A 19,239-nucleotide genomic window follows, 5' to 3' on the forward strand; every position below is an offset into this window, starting at 1 on the left:
ATAGTACAAGGCTATGACTTATCTCTACTCGCATGAAGTGCCAAAAAATGTTTGCTATGGTACTGAAAATTATGATTTAAAAATTCAAGGAAACCTGATCGCTAAAAATCAGAGCAGGCAATGGCCATAGTACAAGGCTATGACTTATCTCTACTCGCATGAAGTGCCAAAGAATGTTTTTACGACATCTTCACATCCTTGTAAGGCATTTGGAATATCGAACAGTATCACCGAAATACCTTGTACTTAAAGGTTCAACAGAAATTGCACCTTTCCAATATGCACAGCAGTAATAGAGAATATCATATACTGGATGCAATAAAACCATCTGCAATTAGAATTCAGCACATTGAATATCGAATTGGAATATCGAACAGTATCACCGAAATACCTTGTACTTAAAGGTTCAACAGAAATTGTACCTTTTCAATATGCACAGCAGTAATAGAGAATATCATATACTGGATGCAATAAAACCATCTGCATTTAGAATTCAGCACATTGAATATCGAATTGGAATATCGAACAGTATCATCGAAATACCTTGTACTTAAAGGTTCAACAGAAATTGTACCTTTTCAATATGCACAGCAGTAATAGAGAATATCATATACTGGATGCAATAAAACCATCTGCATTTAGAATTCAGCACATTGAATATCGAATTGGAATATCGAACAGTATCATCGAAATACCTTGTACTTAAAGGTTCAACAGAAATTGTACCTTTTCAATATGCACAGCAGTAATAGAGAATATCATATACTGGATGCAATAAAACCATCTGCATTTAGAATTCAGCACATTGAATATCGAATTGGAATATCGAACAGTATCACCGAAATACCTTGTACTTAAAGGTTCAACAGAAATTGTACCTTTCCAATATGCACAGCAGTAATAGAGAATATCATATACTGGATGCAATAAAACCATCTGCATTTAGAATTCAGCACATTGAATATTGAATTGGAATATCGAACAGTATCACCGAAATACCTTGTACTTAAAGGTTCAACAGAAATTGTACCTTTCCAATATGCACAGCAGTAATAGAGAATATCATATACTGGATGCAATAAAACCATCTGCATTTAGAATTCAGCACATTGAATATTGAATTGGAATATCGAACAGTATCACCGAAATACCTTGTACTTAAAGGTTCAACAGAAATTGTACCTTTCCAATATGCACAGCAGTAATAGAGAATATCATATACTGGATGCAATAAAACCATCTGCATTTAGAATTCAGCACATTGAATATTGAATTGGAATATCGAACAGTATCACCGAAATACCTTGTACTTAAAGGTTCAACAGAAATTGTACCTTTCCAATATGCACAGCAGTAATAGAGAATATCATATACTGGATGCAATAAAACCATCTGCATTTAGAATTCAGCACATTGAATATCGAATTGGAATATCGAACAGTATCATCGAAATACCTTGTACTTAAAGGTTCAACAGAAATTGTACCTTTTCAATATGCACAGCAGTAATAGAGAATACCATATACTGGATGCAATAAAACCATCTGCATTTAGAATTCAGCACATTGAATATCGAATTGGAATATCGAACAGTATCATCGAAATACCTTGTACTTAAAGGTTCAACAGAAATTGTACCTTTTCAATATGCACAGCAGTAATAGAGAATATCATATACTGGATGCAATAAAACCATCTGCATTTAGAATTCAGCACATTGAATATCGAATTGGAATATCGAACAGTATCACCGAAATACCTTGTACTTAAAGGTTCAACAGAAATTGTACCTTTCCAATATGCACAGCAGTAATAGAGAATATCATATACTGGATGCAATAAAACCATCTGCATTTAGAATTCAGCACATTGAATATTGAATTGGAATATCGAACAGTATCACCGAAATACCTTGTACTTAAAGGTTCAACAGAAATTGTACCTTTCCAATATGCACAGCAGTAATAGAGAATATCATATACTGGATGCAATAAAACCATCTGCATTTAGAATTCAGCACATTGAATATTGAATTGGAATATCGAACAGTATCACCGAAATACCTTGTACTTAAAGGTTCAACAGAAATTGTACCTTTCCAATATGCACAGCAGTAATAGAGAATATCATATACTGGATGCAATAAAACCATCTGCATTTAGAATTCAGCACATTGAATATTGAATTGGAATATCGAACAGTATCACCGAAATACCTTGTACTTAAAGGTTCAACAGAAATTGTACCTTTCCAATATGCACAGCAGTAATAGAGAATATCATATACTGGATGCAATAAAACCATCTGCATTTAGAATTCAGCACATTGAATATTGAATTGGAATATCGAACAGTATCACCGAAATACCTTGTACTTAAAGGTTCAACAGAAATTGTACCTTTCCAATATGCACAGCAGTAATAGAGAATATCATATACTGGATGCAATAAAACCATCTGCATTTAGAATTCAGCACATTGAATATTGAATTGGAATATCGAACAGTATCACCGAAATACCTTGTACTTAAAGGTTCAACAGAAATTGTACCTTTCCAATATGCACAGCAGTAATAGAGAATATCATATACTGGATGAGATAAAACCATCTGCATTTAGAATTCAGCACATTGAATATTGAATTGGAATATCGAACAGTATCACCGAAATACCTTGTACTTAAAGGTTCAACAGAAATTGTACCTTTCCAATATGCACAGCAGTAATAGAGAATATCATATACTGGATGCAATAAAACCATCTGCATTTAGAATTCAGCACATTGAATATTGAATTGGAATATCGAACAGTATCACCGAAATACCTTGTACTTAAAGGTTCAACAGAAATTGTACCTTTCCAATATGCACAGCAGTAATAGAGAATATCATATACTGGATGCAATAAAACCATCTGCATTTAGAATTCAGCACATTGAATATTGAATTGGAATATCGAACAGTATCACCGAAATACCTTGTACTTAAAGGTTCAACAGAAATTGTACCTTTCCAATATGCACAGCAGTAATAGAGAATATCATATACTGGATGCAATAAAACCATCTGCATTTAGAATTCAGCACATTGAATATTGAATTGAAATATCGAACAGTATCACCGAAATACCTTGTACTTAAAGGTTCAACAGAAATTGTACCTTTCCAATATGCACAGCAGTAATAGAGAATATCATATACTGGATGCAATAAAACCATCTGCATTTAGAATTCAGCACATTGAATATTGAATTGGAATATCGAACAGTATCACCGAAATACCTTGTACTTAAAGGTTCAACAGAAATTGTACCTTTCCAATATGCACAGCAGTAATAGAGAATATCATATACTGGATGCAATAAAACCATCTGCATTTAGAATTCAGCACATTGAATATTGAATTGGAATATCGAACAGTATCACCGAAATACCTTGTACTTAAAGGTTCAACAGAAATTGTACCTTTCCAATATGCACAGCAGTAATAGAGAATATCATATACTGGATGCAATAAAACCATCTGCATTTAGAATTCAGCACATTGAATATCGAATTGGAATATCGAACAGTATCATCGAAATACCTTGTACTTAAAGGTTCAACAGAAATTGTACCTTTTCAATATGCACAGCAGTAATAGAGAATACCATATACTGGATGCAATAAAACCATCTGCATTTAGAATTCAGCACATTGAATATCGAATTGGAATATCGAACAGTATCATCGAAATACCTTGTACTTAAAGGTTCAACAGAAATTGTACCTTTTCAATATGCACAGCAGTAATAGAGAATATCATATACTGGATGCAATAAAACCATCTGCATTTAGAATTCAGCACATTGAATATCGAATTGGAATATCGAACAGTATCACCGAAATACCTTGTACTTAAAGGTTCAACAGAAATTGTACCTTTCCAATATGCACAGCAGTAATAGAGAATATCATATACTGGATGCAATAAAACCATCTGCATTTAGAATTCAGCACATTGAATATTGAATTGGAATATCGAACAGTATCACCGAAATACCTTGTACTTAAAGGTTCAACAGAAATTGTACCTTTCCAATATGCACAGCAGTAATAGAGAATATCATATACTGGATGCAATAAAACCATCTGCATTTAGAATTCAGCACATTGAATATTGAATTGGAATATCGAACAGTATCACCGAAATACCTTGTACTTAAAGGTTCAACAGAAATTGTACCTTTCCAATATGCACAGCAGTAATAGAGAATATCATATACTGGATGCAATAAAACCATCTGCATTTAGAATTCAGCACATTGAATATTGAATTGGAATATCGAACAGTATCACCGAAATACCTTGTACTTAAAGGTTCAACAGAAATTGTACCTTTCCAATATGCACAGCAGTAATAGAGAATATCATATACTGGATGCAATAAAACCATCTGCATTTAGAATTCAGCACATTGAATATTGAATTGGAATATCGAACAGTATCACCGAAATACCTTGTACTTAAAGGTTCAACAGAAATTGTACCTTTCCAATATGCACAGCAGTAATAGAGAATATCATATACTGGATGCAATAAAACCATCTGCATTTAGAATTCAGCACATTGAATATTGAATTGGAATATCGAACAGTATCACCGAAATACCTTGTACTTAAAGGTTCAACAGAAATTGTACCTTTCCAATATGCACAGCAGTAATAGAGAATATCATATACTGGATGCAATAAAACCATCTGCATTTAGAATTCAGCACATTGAATATTGAATTGGAATATCGAACAGTATCACCGAAATACCTTGTACTTAAAGGTTCAACAGAAATTGTACCTTTCCAATATGCACAGCAGTAATAGAGAATATCATATACTGGATGCAATAAAACCATCTGCATTTAGAATTCAGCACATTGAATATTGAATTGGAATATCGAACAGTATCACCGAAATACCTTGTACTTAAAGGTTCAACAGAAATTGTACCTTTCCAATATGCACAGCAGTAATAGAGAATATCATATACTGGATGCAATAAAACCATCTGCATTTAGAATTCAGCACATTGAATATTGAATTGGAATATCGAACAGTATCACCGAAATACCTTGTACTTAAAGGTTCAACAGAAATTGTACCTTTCCAATATGCACAGCAGTAATAGAGAATATCATATACTGGATGCAATAAAACCATCTGCATTTAGAATTCAGCACATTGAATATTGAATTGAAATATCGAACAGTATCACCGAAATACCTTGTACTTAAAGGTTCAACAGAAATTGTACCTTTCCAATATGCACAGCAGTAATAGAGAATATCATATACTGGATGCAATAAAACCATCTGCATTTAGAATTCAGCACATTGAATATTGAATTGGAATATCGAACAGTATCACCGAAATACCTTGTACTTAAAGGTTCAACAGAAATTGTACCTTTCCAATATGCACAGCAGTAATAGAGAATATCATATACTGGATGCAATAAAACCATCTGCATTTAGAATTCAGCACATTGAATATTGAATTGGAATATCGAACAGTATCACCGAAATACCTTGTACTTAAAGGTTCAACAGAAATTGTACCTTTCCAATATGCACAGCAGTAATAGAGAATATCATATACTGGATGCAATAAAACCATCTGCATTTAGAATTCAGCACATTGAAAATGTTGGCTATGATCCAGATGCCCCTAATATTGATTAATAAATTTTTTTTCTGTAAATTTCACATTATAGTGGATTCATCTCTTATTAATTTTTTATTGTTTGAATATTATTTATATTTTATATTAGCTATTTTTGATAGGTTTTTAATAATTATTGGTCTCTCAGAGACAAATATTATTAAGTGAAGACCTTTGAAGCTAATTCTTTTCTTCTTTTTCGTTCTCGGAATTTGTTGTCTAATGCCTTTCATGATCTGTATATGAAATTTCGTTTCGTTTTATTCATTAGTTTTAACTATAGATGCCTCTAAATATTGAGTTGCATTTTGTGACAACTGTGAATTCCGATGAGAATCATGCTTTAAATAAAATTAAAAAAAAATACTTTTATATGGTTAAAATAAATAATAAATGTACAATAGAATACAATTATAAAATTAAAATTTTTACATTATCGTCTGGTCATATTAGTTATATTTAATTAAAAACATTGACATGCTAGCATTTTAAGCTGAAAAAATAGTTCACTCTTATGAGAACGCCAATCAAAATCTGGATCAAAGAAATTTAACTGATGAGCAAATCATTATTTAACCCTTTAAAGGGCCATTTTTTTCTAGTCATATTATGTTAAAATATTTTTAGGCTTGAAATTAAAATAAGAAAAGGGATTTATTTAGCTTATTAGATAAATTTAATTTGATTCATTAATTAATTTGGTTAATTAATAATTAAGTAACAAATCAAGACACATTATTTTGTCTGAGATAAAAAAACTGAAGCATCTAAGTTTCTGACTTACTAAAAACATTTGTCGGAACTTATGTCAACCTACATAATTTCATACAAAGATTGATAAATTTGCTAGAAATCATACTTCCAATGCTCCTAGAAAGGGTTAAATGACCAAAATGCGCATAAATTTAATTTCTTTTGAAAACGCTGTTTCGCGAAAAATAATAAAATGAAAGAAACATATTCTCCACCATAATTTCTCATTTATCGAAATATTCTCACCTTTTAAAGAGACTAATAAAAAAATTAACAAATAAATCAATAATATTTAATTTTTAAAAAAATAATAAAAATTAAATTTTATTTTAAGGATTTATTTTTTTTTCTCTAATTTTTTTACTCGTTCAATAACTTGAAACGTTTCAGACAATTGCAATTTTTTAAATTGTATTTAAATGTTAAGTTATAACAATTATATATAAAGAATTATTTTTAATGTAATAAGCGATAGTGAAAACAATATTTAGTATTTTATATATTTAATCAATTTATAAAAATATAATAATTTATCGTATTGTACTCAGTTTTTTTTTTTTTTTTTTTTTGCTGTCTATTATCAGAAATCTCTTTTTCACTGAAGTTAAAGATATTCTTTTTAAAATTTCGAGAATATGGGAAATGAAAAGTAACGCTAATTCATATCTCAAAGGTGTACCTCACCGACCATAATAGGTTTTCATATCGTGAGTATGAAAAGAAAGTTTTGAAGCACCGTCGATCAGATTGTAGTGTTTTGTCAGCATGAATGAGATGAGGCACGACCCGCAGATACACGCAATGATAAGTGCAAATCCCATCTTAGGTCTCCTAGAATTAAACAAAACAATTAACAAAATTACAAAACAAATATAAAAGTGCATTTAAGTGAAAGCTGTTAAATTCGTTTCATTAGCTAATACACAGTATTACTACTATCGAAAAGAATTTTCTTTATAAGATTAATTTTCTTAACATACATTTTGATTTTAAACGAGTAGTTCTTGTATAAATTTATTTCGTATATCTCGGAAACGGCTCTAACGATTTTCTGACAAAACGGAATTTTGCACACCCAATGCATGTTTGTTTCGAATACATGTTAAATGTAAGTACATTCATGATTTTTCTTTATTTAAATGTTTAGTTTATATTGTTACAAATCTGTAATTTTGCTACCCGGCACGAATAGTGTCATCCTGGAAAAACCGTTAAAAACTTTGTAAGATCTATCCTGTGCGTGCTGAGCTTGGCGACTATTTGGCGATTTGGTGATGAATTTGGCGACTAAATGGATAATACCGGAAAGTTAGAGAACTTTCACGATCCATCCACTAAAAACCGAGATACACCCAGGTGCGCCCTGACCCCCCCCCCCAGGTGCAGTCTGAAGATTCTAGCCCCGCCTCCCGGAACTATAAAAGACGGGCACTCTGAAGCTGCAGAGAAGTAGTGTGTATCGTCAGAAGAAGTCGTGTGTCAGAGAGTCGGAGTCGCCGACAAATAGATTTGGAGAGGATTAGACAGCAAGCTGCTGAACTAGCGATTAAATGTGTTGCGATTGATTAGCGGTATTTGTAGAAGAAAAATTTTGTAACAATATGTAGGTAAGACTGAACAGTATTCAGATGTAATCAGTATGTGGTTCATATCTAGATATTTTCTCTAAAAAAAACATAATTTTACAAAAAAAAAAAAAAAAAAAAAAAAAAAAAAAACCTGCTGAGCGTAAGGTTTGTTTTACAGATATTTTTCCACAACTTGTGATTAAAAAATGTAAAAAAAAAAAAGATATATTCTATAAATAATCTTTTACAACTGCAGAAAGAAATGAATCACAAAAATTATACTAAACTTATAAACAGAATTTTTTTTAGAAAATTCTGTTGATGATATTTTATTACCATTATAAATCACTTGATGGATCAAATTGAAATTTATTATTTGGATTAGAATAAGCACACACAAGGCTACTCCGCCCTACTTAATTAAAGACATTCGAATTAAAATATGCATTTCACATCATGCTATTTAGACATCGCGTTCAGTTTATAAACATTATGATCTTTTAGAAAATGCTTTTAATAATTTAATAATAAAATAGTCAGTTAGGGCAGTATATTAGCAAGTGTTTGAAATGACAGATTTTTCATATTACTGTAAATAAATCAATATGGTTTTAACTACATAACTTTTGTAAAAATTTATCCTACAAAATTTTGAAATTTAAATTATAATCAGGAAGCATAGAAATTACTTACCTGATTAAGAGAAGTAAAAATAGGGGACTAATTATATAAAGTTGCAAATCACATGCGATGAACCAAGTTGTAAGCATACACTGCAAAACAGAAAACAGAAATAAGCTATACTTTAATGAAACGCAATCTTTTTCTTAAGAAATCTTAATTATCTACCAAATGTTTACTAATTTTCTACTATAATTTTATCCCGTTTTCCTTAATTTTTTTTTTACATTGTAAATATGAATCATGAATTTTATGCAGGCGTGACAGCAAAAACATTTACTTTTAATATGAATGGCAAAAAAGGCATTCGTTCTCTTTACATTAAAAAAAAATATAATGGTTATTTTGTCAGCATACCGTTACCAAATGCAGGTTTTACAACATTTTTGAAACTGAGGTTGATTTTCCTAAATTAAACAACATTTTATAACAGAAAATAGTATTTGTTCGCTTCTATGTTAATTCCTTTATTTTTTACAAATATTGTATTTTAACTCCGGAGGTATTGTATTGTATTTTAACTTACTTTTACATTCAACTATAGAATAAAACTCTATTATGAGAAAATAAAAAGTAAATTATAGCATAAAACCAAATGAGTAAAAATTTTGCCTGTTTTAATGAAATTAAAAAATATAATTTTTCCTTTTTTCACTCTTGACCCACAAACAAAATTTCAAAAAAATTTTATTTCTAAAATTAGGAAGGTTTTTTAGGAAGGACATTTTTTAAAAACTCAAAATCTTACTATCGATTCTCAAGTAGGGTAAAATATTTCTTTATATATATTTAAGGTAAAAGAATATAAAGATATTTATTATGATACATTATGCTTTCCTTTTACTTATGATTTATTTTTATTACATCTGACCAAAATAGTTTCAAGAATGCGATAAATACAATTTTTTTGAATAGAAGATCTATGCAAATACTTCATTATACAATATTAAATAAAATTTGGAACCTTTCTTACCTGTGTCTTGTGCGTTTGAAAGTTGTTTAAATAAAGAACATTCCAAATCCAGTTTTCCTTACATAATGGGTTCGTCTGATATGTTGGCCATATGGGACCAGAACCAATGTAAGGAAACAGGGTTGCGTAAAACCCCAGTAAAATAAGATACAAAGGTGTAAACCTGCGTAAAAGTTAAAAGAACTCATTTAAGGTATTACTACACTCTTTAGGAGCAGAAATAGTTTAAAATGCTTTAATTCTTTTTAATTAAATAAATTTCAGTTTATTTACAAACATATAATTATATTACTATCATAAATTTGTAATTTGAAAACTATGATTTTAGAAAGTGATTAAGTAATCAGCCTGGATTTATAAAATTTTCTCATGTAATTACTTGAAATAAAAAAATCGGAAAATTACATAAAAATTCACATGTAATTACTTGAAGAAGTATTGATTTTATTCCCTAAATTAGAATTTATCTCAAAATTCTTTATTTTTCATTACTTGTTGCTTTAAAGATATGTTTTAATTTACATGAAATAATTAATTGATTCTATTGAAATCAAATGAAGATCTCGTGATATAGGTTTATTGATTTGATCGTGCTTTAAACGTACATTTAATTCTCCACATTCATTATTAAGGAACACAAAAATAAAATATAAAACATTCTCATAAAGTAAAATACGATATCAAATTAGAGGAACACTGGGCAACGATGATACATACCTCAAAAATCTACTGACATAAAATGAAAGCCATGGTATCTTGCCGTTTCTTTTCTTATAGTAATCAAAGAACATATATCCGTTCAAAAATCCACTGAAAATACGATGCAGTCATTAGAATGCAGGAAGATGTATCCGATGGAAAAATCATTTATTTTTTTCTTCTTTTATAATGACCAATGATAAACAAAAACACTTTTGTGTAAGAATCGTTTGAAATAATCACTTTTATGAAATAATCAGAAATACTTCTAATTTACTATACTCTGTTTCACCCTAACTTGGCAGTAGTGTATATTCTAGGCATGCCGAATCGCAGTCATTATCAGGAATTTACTATACTCTGTTTCACCCTAACTTGGCAGTAGTGTATATTCTAGGCATGCCGAATCGCAGTCATTATCAGGAATTTACTATACTCTGTTTCACCCTAACTTGGCAGTAGTGTATATTCTAGGCATGCCGAATCGCAGTCATTATCAGGAATTTACTATACTCTGTTTCACCCTAACTTGGCAGTAGTGTATATTCTAGGCATGCCGAATCGCAGTCATTATCAGGAATTTACTATACTCTGTTTCACCCTAACTTGGCAGTAGTGTATATTCTAGGCATGCCGAATCGCAGTCATTATCAGGAATTTACTATACTCTGTTTCACCCTAACTTGGCAGTAGTGTATATTCTAGGCATGCCGAATCGCAGTCATTATCAGGAATTTACTATACTCTGTTTCACCCTAATTTGGCAGTAGTGTATATTCTAGGCATGCCGAATCGCAGTCATTATCAGGAATTTACTATACTCTGTTTCACCCTAACTTGGCAGTAGTGTATATTCTAGGCATGCCGAATCGCAGTCGTTATCAGGGGAACTGGGTTACTTTAAAGTATAAAGTTACTAGAAATGCAAATCGCTGGCGAAACTTTACCTCGCAGATTTTTCGCCAAATAGTAAATATTTATTTACTTTATTATATTATCACTTTATCGGAGAATTAATTGTTTCCTTATTTTCATTATTTTTTTTCAATATTATTGATACATTATTTTAATAAATCATTAATGTTATTTCATTTCGTTTCATCGTTTCTCAAAAGAAAACTCTAAATCTTTCAATATTCGGTAAAGCGTAGTTCGGCTAATGTTTTTCGAAAAGATATCTTTATCATCGTTCACATCTTTTAAAACTTTATATAATGTTGGGATCTCATTTCTACGAAAATATGTATGGAGTTTTCGTCAAATACAGGATAATGTAAAATCATCATATTTTACAAGACCTAAATGTTTGGCGGAGACGTAAAAGAAAAGCTCGCCAAATATTTGAGCTTGAAGACCGATTCTAGCCAAAGTGGAATTCATTATGTCAATCTTTTAGTTTTATTCGTTCGCTTTATTTACAAAATACTTAACAGATAAGTACTTCTAATTTGAGAATAATTTTAAATACATATTGATAAAAAAAGGACTTCTGTAGTTTATGATATTATTTGATAAATTTCTGCGCATTTTAACTATTTTAAAGTCGGAATTGATGGGGAACTCTTTCCCAACGCGGAGCGTCACATTTTCTACCTTTTACAATACTGCCAAGTTAGGGTGAAACAGTGTATAGACCTTTTAAAAACTCCGAACTCAAATTAAATTGTTTTAAAACATACATTGTCTTTAATAAAATATTAAATATTTTCAATTTGTCAGAAGATAGAAATATAACGTCATTGTTATATAAGAATATTAAATTTTCAAAAGCATTTTATCTCTACAAAACACATACATTAGTTGCATTTGCTCTCAAATTGTCTTATGTGGTATGCGATTGTTTATGGGTCGGAAAATGCTGTATATCACCTGTGGCTCCAACTGTTACAAAAGAATCGAAACTTTATCCTCATGTGTTTCTTGATCTGCAAGATATTAATAGTAGTGATATTTTATTCTTTTTGCTTATCCAATGTGATAAGAGTCTCCCCCTCTTTCATTAGCAATACATGCAGCTAATGCATTCAAAGCTTTATAATGGGATTGGAGATTAAAACTGTCTGAAAGGTTTGTGAAAACAAGGCGAATTAATACAGTGGTAACGAAGATGTGTCTGTGGCAATCGCTAAGAAAGGGAGAGCAGTGGTGGCCCAGTGGTAAGGTCTGAGCTTCGAAACAGGAGGGTTTTAGGTTCGATCCCCAATTTCACCGAAGAACCGTCACGAAAGCGAATATGGTGCACGTGAAATCCGTCGAGGTCAAACGTCTTCCCGCTGCTGTGGTTTGGAAGTTTGGACGGTGAGGTACCGGGTCAGGTGTCGTCCTCATCATCGGGCTGCCGTTCAAAATGACAAGGTCCGTCCCAAAATAGCTCCAGTGTTGCTTTCAGAACAGGGCGTTTATAAAGTTAAATCAAATTCTAAGAAAAAGATGGTTGAATTGAATCAGCGGGAGTAGCCGTGCCGTAATTTTCCTGAATATTGTCTAATAAAGCTATCATCTCTCCCCACCATAAATATTGTGGATCCTGAACAATAAGTGATCAGATCCCGCACATAAACGTTTTGCTATTCGTACTTTATACACAAAAGTGAATATCCGTTTCGGTCGCCCGATTAAAACCGAAATCTAGATTATTCTGTTAATGTGGTTGCTGCATTCTTTTATCGTCTCCTATCGAGAGGATTCCTAAATTATAGGAATGTAAAGTTGCTATATAAGTAAGCAAGCTCTCGTCTTCGTCTCTTGTTGATGAGTAAATTAATGGAAGCATAAATTAATATCTCATGATGGATCGTACTTCTGTTCGAGGGATTTACATATTGCTCATAATGGAACTATTATGCATGGACACTTTACTCTGTCTTGCAGAGCGGGAGAGGGGAAATCCTTTATAGTGTTTTTATATCTTATATCTAAAATTCTTAAATAAATCTTTAACTCAGGTGGTATTGAGTGTTTGTTTATTTTATTTCATGCATCCTTCATGCATATTTTTACTTTCTCGTATACGTAGTATAGAGAAAGAATAGTTATCGTCAAAAAATTTGAACTCCAGATGTTGATGAACCTCACGCTTTAGACTAACATGAGTTCGAAAAAAACATTTTTGGAAAATATCCGTCTGTCTGTCTGTGACAAAGATAACTAAAAAACGCTTTGAGCTAGATGGATGAAATTTGATATATGATCTTTACATCGAATTTCTAGATTTCTATCAAAATTTGAGAAAATTCCTTTCAGAGAAAATCTGTCTGTCCGGATAATCGAATAGAAGTTGACGCCGCGATAACTACAAAACTAAGAGAGTAAGATTCATAAAATCCGGTAAATATTTAACATCGATAGAGTAGACACTTATGGAATTTTGAGCTAAATCCAATGAGATGTTGGATTTGGTGGTTCGTCTGTGATCTGTACTTTCAGAAACATATCAACACATTTGCTCAAAAACAGTAAATTAAATATATTAAATTTGGTATGGGATTTTGTGTCTAAAGTGTAGGCTTTTAACAAAGTTTTATTTCAATAGATTAAGATGTGTGTACACACTTGAAATTTCGAAAATCGTTCAAGGTATCGAATATTTTTTATTGCTTAATAATGTTCTCTGATCCTTTAGCTTTCAAACAATACCAAGATGTTGTCAATATTCGAAATATTTCTCGAGTTATAATTATTTTTCTTGAGGTGCTTTCATTAAAAACTCTAGTTGCGATTTTTTTAAAACTCATTTTATGAAGAATGATATTTTTCTACTATGTTGCTTCATTCAAACAATCATAACTCAACAAGAAATGAACCAAATACAATTATTTATATATCAAAATAATCTGTATGAAATAGCGGATATTTTGTGCCTCAATCAAACTAATGTTTATAGAAATAAATTTTTAATAGCTATTTAAAAGTTAAAATTACAGAAAAAATCTCGCCTTTTCTATACATCGTTGATGAAAATTTTTTTTATAAAAAAATATGTATATTTATAACTTGATTGAGGCAAACAACATGAAGACTAATATTAGGCATCATTTCCAACTAGAATTGTGTGTCTTTATAAATTAGAATTTAAGATATCGTGTTTCAAAAAATAAGCTAATTAGCTCATTAAATATTATTTCATTAATTAATAATTAGTGTAGTATGTTTTTTTTCTCACTGAAATGAGTTTAAACATATATTAATGACCTACTGTGAAAAAACTGGATTTTTAAAGTTAAAATTTAAAAAAAATATCTTCCAGTGTGTACGTAAACCTTAAAAAAAAGCATCTAAAAGGCAGCAGGTTTTCGGATACTATTAACCACATGCCAGGGTTTAATTGCCAAAATTCTCGCCAAGGATGATGCGATAGATTCAGTAAAAATGTTTAATTACAGCCAAATGTTAATATTTCGTAACTATTGTACGCCACTGCCATGCAAGGCCTCTTCTGGTATCACACTTTTATTAGAGAGTATGTGAGAAAGTTTTCGGGAGACCACTCCCGATGGTTTGAATATACTATAAGTATTTGACATTTGGAGGGGAGGTTGCATAATCTATTTCTTATTTAATACAATTTGCATTTATTTTGTAATATTGTAACTGAACATTGCCTTTATGTGCGGTTTATAAAAATCAGTCAGGCCAAATATTTTAGATCCTTAACTTCTTAATCCTTTTTCGGCCCAATTATATCATTTGATATCAAAGACGCTATTTTTTTTTAAAGAATTAAAAGATATTATTGCTAATTCATGTATCCATATTGCTAATCCACTTACATTTTCCTAGATGATAACAAGATCTGAGTGCAAATGAATGGCTTATTGTTGTTTCTTATGGCACTTGCCATGGACAAGCCGGCTGTTCAAAGACAGCCGACTTAAGCCGAAGTGGCAGCTCCTCTTGTTTTTATCGTAGAGCCAACTTGGGCCAAGAGTACGACTTCACTACTCACGCACCACTCATTCGCTTGCACAACCCCTTTTTACAGGAGAGCACATTCACACATCTCACAGATAGAACATGAACAACAACCATACCGAAACCGGGACTCGAACCAGGAACGCCCAGATCACGGGGAAGATGCGCTACCCCTATGCCATGACGCCGGCTGCATTGCTTATAAAATATACTATGAATACAAAGTTAATAATCAATTGATTATGTTATTAATTAATTATAATTACATAATTGATTGCAAATAAGTATTAATTATTTTTTTACAAAGAAATATTAATTTGGGAAATAAAAATTAAATGGCACGTATTCGGAATGCCCACGATAAATATTATAGGATTTTTTTTTTTAAATTCTAGGTGCAGAAACATAGAGTAGCGTTTAACCCCATCCAGTAAAATGACGAGTATAGCTCATCCTTGTGCTATATGGCATGAAAAACCAATGGCGATGTGGTGGTAACATTATAAGCCAGTTAACAACTTCCGGAGACGAGTGTACACTTTTGTCTAGTGGCTTTGTTACTCAGCTATGAACCCAAACGTTGCGAGTTCGAACCTCAACTTGCACATTGGTGACCCTGGTTCTGAACAACCGCATCCTTCATTCAGCTGTCGTAACTCCATCTACCGGCAGCAACCACTCACACACGCTGGCCGTCGCCCGCCATAACACTTGGCGCGATTACAACGTTCGTCGCACGCCATAACACTTGGCGCGATTACAACGTTCGTCGCTCGCCATAACGCCTGGCGCGATAATCACGTTCGTCGCTCGCCATAACTGGCGCGATAAACTCTACCGACTCACTGGTGGGGGACTGTTGTGGTGGTAACATTATAAGCCAGTTAACAACTTCCGGAGAAGAGTGTACACTTTTGTCTAGTGGCTTTGTTACTCGGCTATGAACCGAAACGTTGCGAGTTCGAACCTCAACTTGCACTACGAGCTACATTCATCGTGCGACTAAAGTTACTGTTGAATAGGATAGTAAATTCCGTTTAAAATGTGTAGTACAGCACTTTTATTACTTATGTTGATATCATAGATCATTATTACACATTGTTTACCTTAGATTGTCTTGATAAAAGTTACGGTTAAATTGTTGTTTGCTTGAGGATATCATTCTTATAAATATTTGTCATGAATATCTGTCTTACACCCGCTGTGAAATAAATACTGTAACGAATAAGAGTAGTGCTCACTAAGAAGATCAAAGTGATTGGAGGGATTAAAAAAATCAAAAGAAATAAGCACACATTTACGTCCGAGCTAATCCGAGGTCATTACAGATTTTTGAAGAAGTACAATTATACGAAATACAATTATACCCATATCAATAATATAATTTTAATTAGCAATGTGTAAGAATTATAAAATAAACTAAGCTTTCTTAAATAAAAATTAAATGGTTATTTCATGCACGATTTTTCAAGCCGTTACGTCCATGTATGTGCGTCTTTCCCGTGATCTGGGCGTCTCGGTTCGAGCATGGTTGTTCTTCATATGTGTTCTATCTGTGAGGTGTGTGAATGTGCCCCCCTGTAAAAAAGGGGGTTTTGCAAGCGAATGTGACGCATGAGTAGCTACGTCGTACTCTTTGCCCTAGATGGCACTATTGAAAAAACAAGAAACTCGGCTTAAATCGCTGACTTCGTCAAGCGGGCTTGTCAACGACGAGTGCCATAATTAACAACAATTTTACAATATTAAATCTTATTGTAAGGAGTTAAGAATTCGTGATGCCCGAAATTTAAATAAACGGCACATTTGAAAACTGACGATTTTTTGAAAAAAGTTAAAAAAATCCTAAAACCAGAACCAATAACCATTGCTTACCTCAGAACAAAAAATACATCGTTTGAAAAAATCCCATTTACAATAAATTGAGTGTGTGGCATTTCCAAAAAATGCTGAAATTCTGCAGTCACATTTCCTAAAAAGATATTAGTTATTTCAATTAAACCGAAGAACTGTAAAAATCATAAAGACATTGAACAGAACACCGTCTCACCCCCACCCGTACCCGTAACTATTCTGGTTACTGAATGGTTTAATAGGCATTTTAAGGGAATTTCATTAAACACCTGAATATTTACAGATATTTACAGAAGATAAAGCAGAATTAAATATGTAAAGAGTTTATAAGCAAATAAAAAAATGAAAATGATATGAAACAGCTTATTATGATATTCTACGTTGTAATAGGATAGAAAAATTATCTAGTGTAATAATAAGCAGAACTATATTATGAATTTTAAAAAAAACCTTATAAGGCCTATGCTTATTGCACTTGTTATCGTAACATAGTAGATGAAAAAACATTTAAAAAATAAATATAAAGAAATTAATAGTTACAAAGAAAAAAATTAAATTAAAATTATAACTATGCATACATATGAATGTGAAAAAACTATGCTGCTGTTTCAACAATTGCAAACAAAATCGCTTTTCTATAATAACCGTGGTTGCACGACATGGACTGAAAAGAATGTTAAGAGACAGGAAACAGAATGTCTTCGAAAGTGCACCCCTTTCTCTCTCAAAGTCTAAGGAATATGTAATTTCAAAAGCAACTGATTTATCTGCCACAGCCGGTACAATTGTTATTCATAATGTGCTATACTTACTTAAAATAGTGGCATAAAACATGTTGATATGACTAAGCATAACCCAATAAAGAGCAAATGTTTTAATTCCATGAAGAAAGTTCAGATGTTCTTCTCCAGAAACCGTGCTTAGCAGTTTTCTGCAATTGTTCTGAATGCTGAAGCATTCGAAATATTTTTTACAGTTTTTCCAAACATCTAGAAAGATTAGAAAAAGAATTACTTTAGGTCAATGATTTATTATATAAATTTTCATTACGGAAATAGATTATCTGCTCAGAATGTTAAAAATTTTTTGCCTTATGCGCACCACTTTCAAAGCCATTGAAATCATATTATTGATTCATTTGCAGTTCAAAAACAGTCATACTGGAATTCCTACTGTTTGTGTATCCCCCCCGCCCCGATTTAATTTTGATTCATTTATTCGTCGAATTAAAGGAATTTTGGCACATAGGAACTAGAAATATTAATTATAGAGAAATTTTAATTAATGTAATTAGAAAATATTAGAGACCATATCGTTGTGAGGCCATCGACAGGTAAGGAAATAAAATAATGCATGCATGAATTCTTTAAAATTTCGTTTCAGTTATCTTTGATTAAAATTTACTAAGCTTATATGTTTGAAGCATTGCTTTCAGCAGCAGATATTTCATGAAAAAAAATTAAATCACTATCAGCTGATAATCCAAATTTGTGGCAAAAGTTCATATCAACTCTACATTTCTTGTTTACTTCAGAACTAAGCTAAATTCAAAATTTTTAATTTTGGGTTACGTCAGGTTCAATTTTGGTTAATGAAAAAGCATCACTTACATTTTTTAATATATTGTTACAGATTTAAGACAAATAATATGATTTAAAAGAAATTAATTTCATTGATTTTTCAGATACATATGGATGAAAGCATCATCTATTTTTGCCATTTAGTCACTCTTTTGTCAGCCACATGTTCAGAATATCTTTAAAAAAAGTAATATGTCTTTATTGGCCGTAGCAGAATTTTGATTTTAGAACTATTTTCAATTAAACATTCAACAGAGTTGCATATTTCTTAAAGACTGCCTTTACTCTGAAATGAAAAGATTAATTGAAATACTTGCTACTTCTTGAAAATGAATCTAAAAGTAGCTAAATAAAAAAAAAAAGGGAGACATGGCATAGTCATATCACTGACTCTCCAACTCGTCCAAAACACACGGATAACCAACACTGAATGACCGGACCGCCGCAACAGCAACACTGGTGGGAACTGTGATTGAGTCCTAAGGGCCATCACCGGCCAAGGTACAATCCTTCCCGAAGGAAGTACG

General features: G+C 31.8%; 1 protein-coding gene across 1 annotated transcript in view; it reads right to left on the reverse strand.

Moving 5' to 3' along the window:
- The window catches only part of LOC129976511 (nose resistant to fluoxetine protein 6-like), a 45,095-nt gene that overhangs the window by 14,447 nt on the left and 11,409 nt on the right, over positions 1-19,239 (reverse strand). Inside the window, exons 5-10 of the mRNA XM_056090117.1 lie at positions 17,945-18,121; positions 17,154-17,250; positions 10,386-10,478; positions 9,669-9,831; positions 8,708-8,787; positions 7,131-7,277 (exon numbers count right to left, since the gene is read on the reverse strand). Of these exons, the coding sequence (XP_055946092.1) occupies positions 7,131-7,277; positions 8,708-8,787; positions 9,669-9,831; positions 10,386-10,478; positions 17,154-17,250; positions 17,945-18,121 (757 nt within the window). The remainder of the gene's footprint in view (positions 1-7,130; positions 7,278-8,707; positions 8,788-9,668; positions 9,832-10,385; positions 10,479-17,153; positions 17,251-17,944; positions 18,122-19,239) is intronic.

The sequence above is a fragment of the Argiope bruennichi genome, chromosome 7, assembly GCF_947563725.1.
Source record: "Argiope bruennichi chromosome 7, qqArgBrue1.1, whole genome shotgun sequence".
Lineage (NCBI taxonomy): Eukaryota > Metazoa > Arthropoda > Arachnida > Araneae > Araneidae > Argiope > Argiope bruennichi.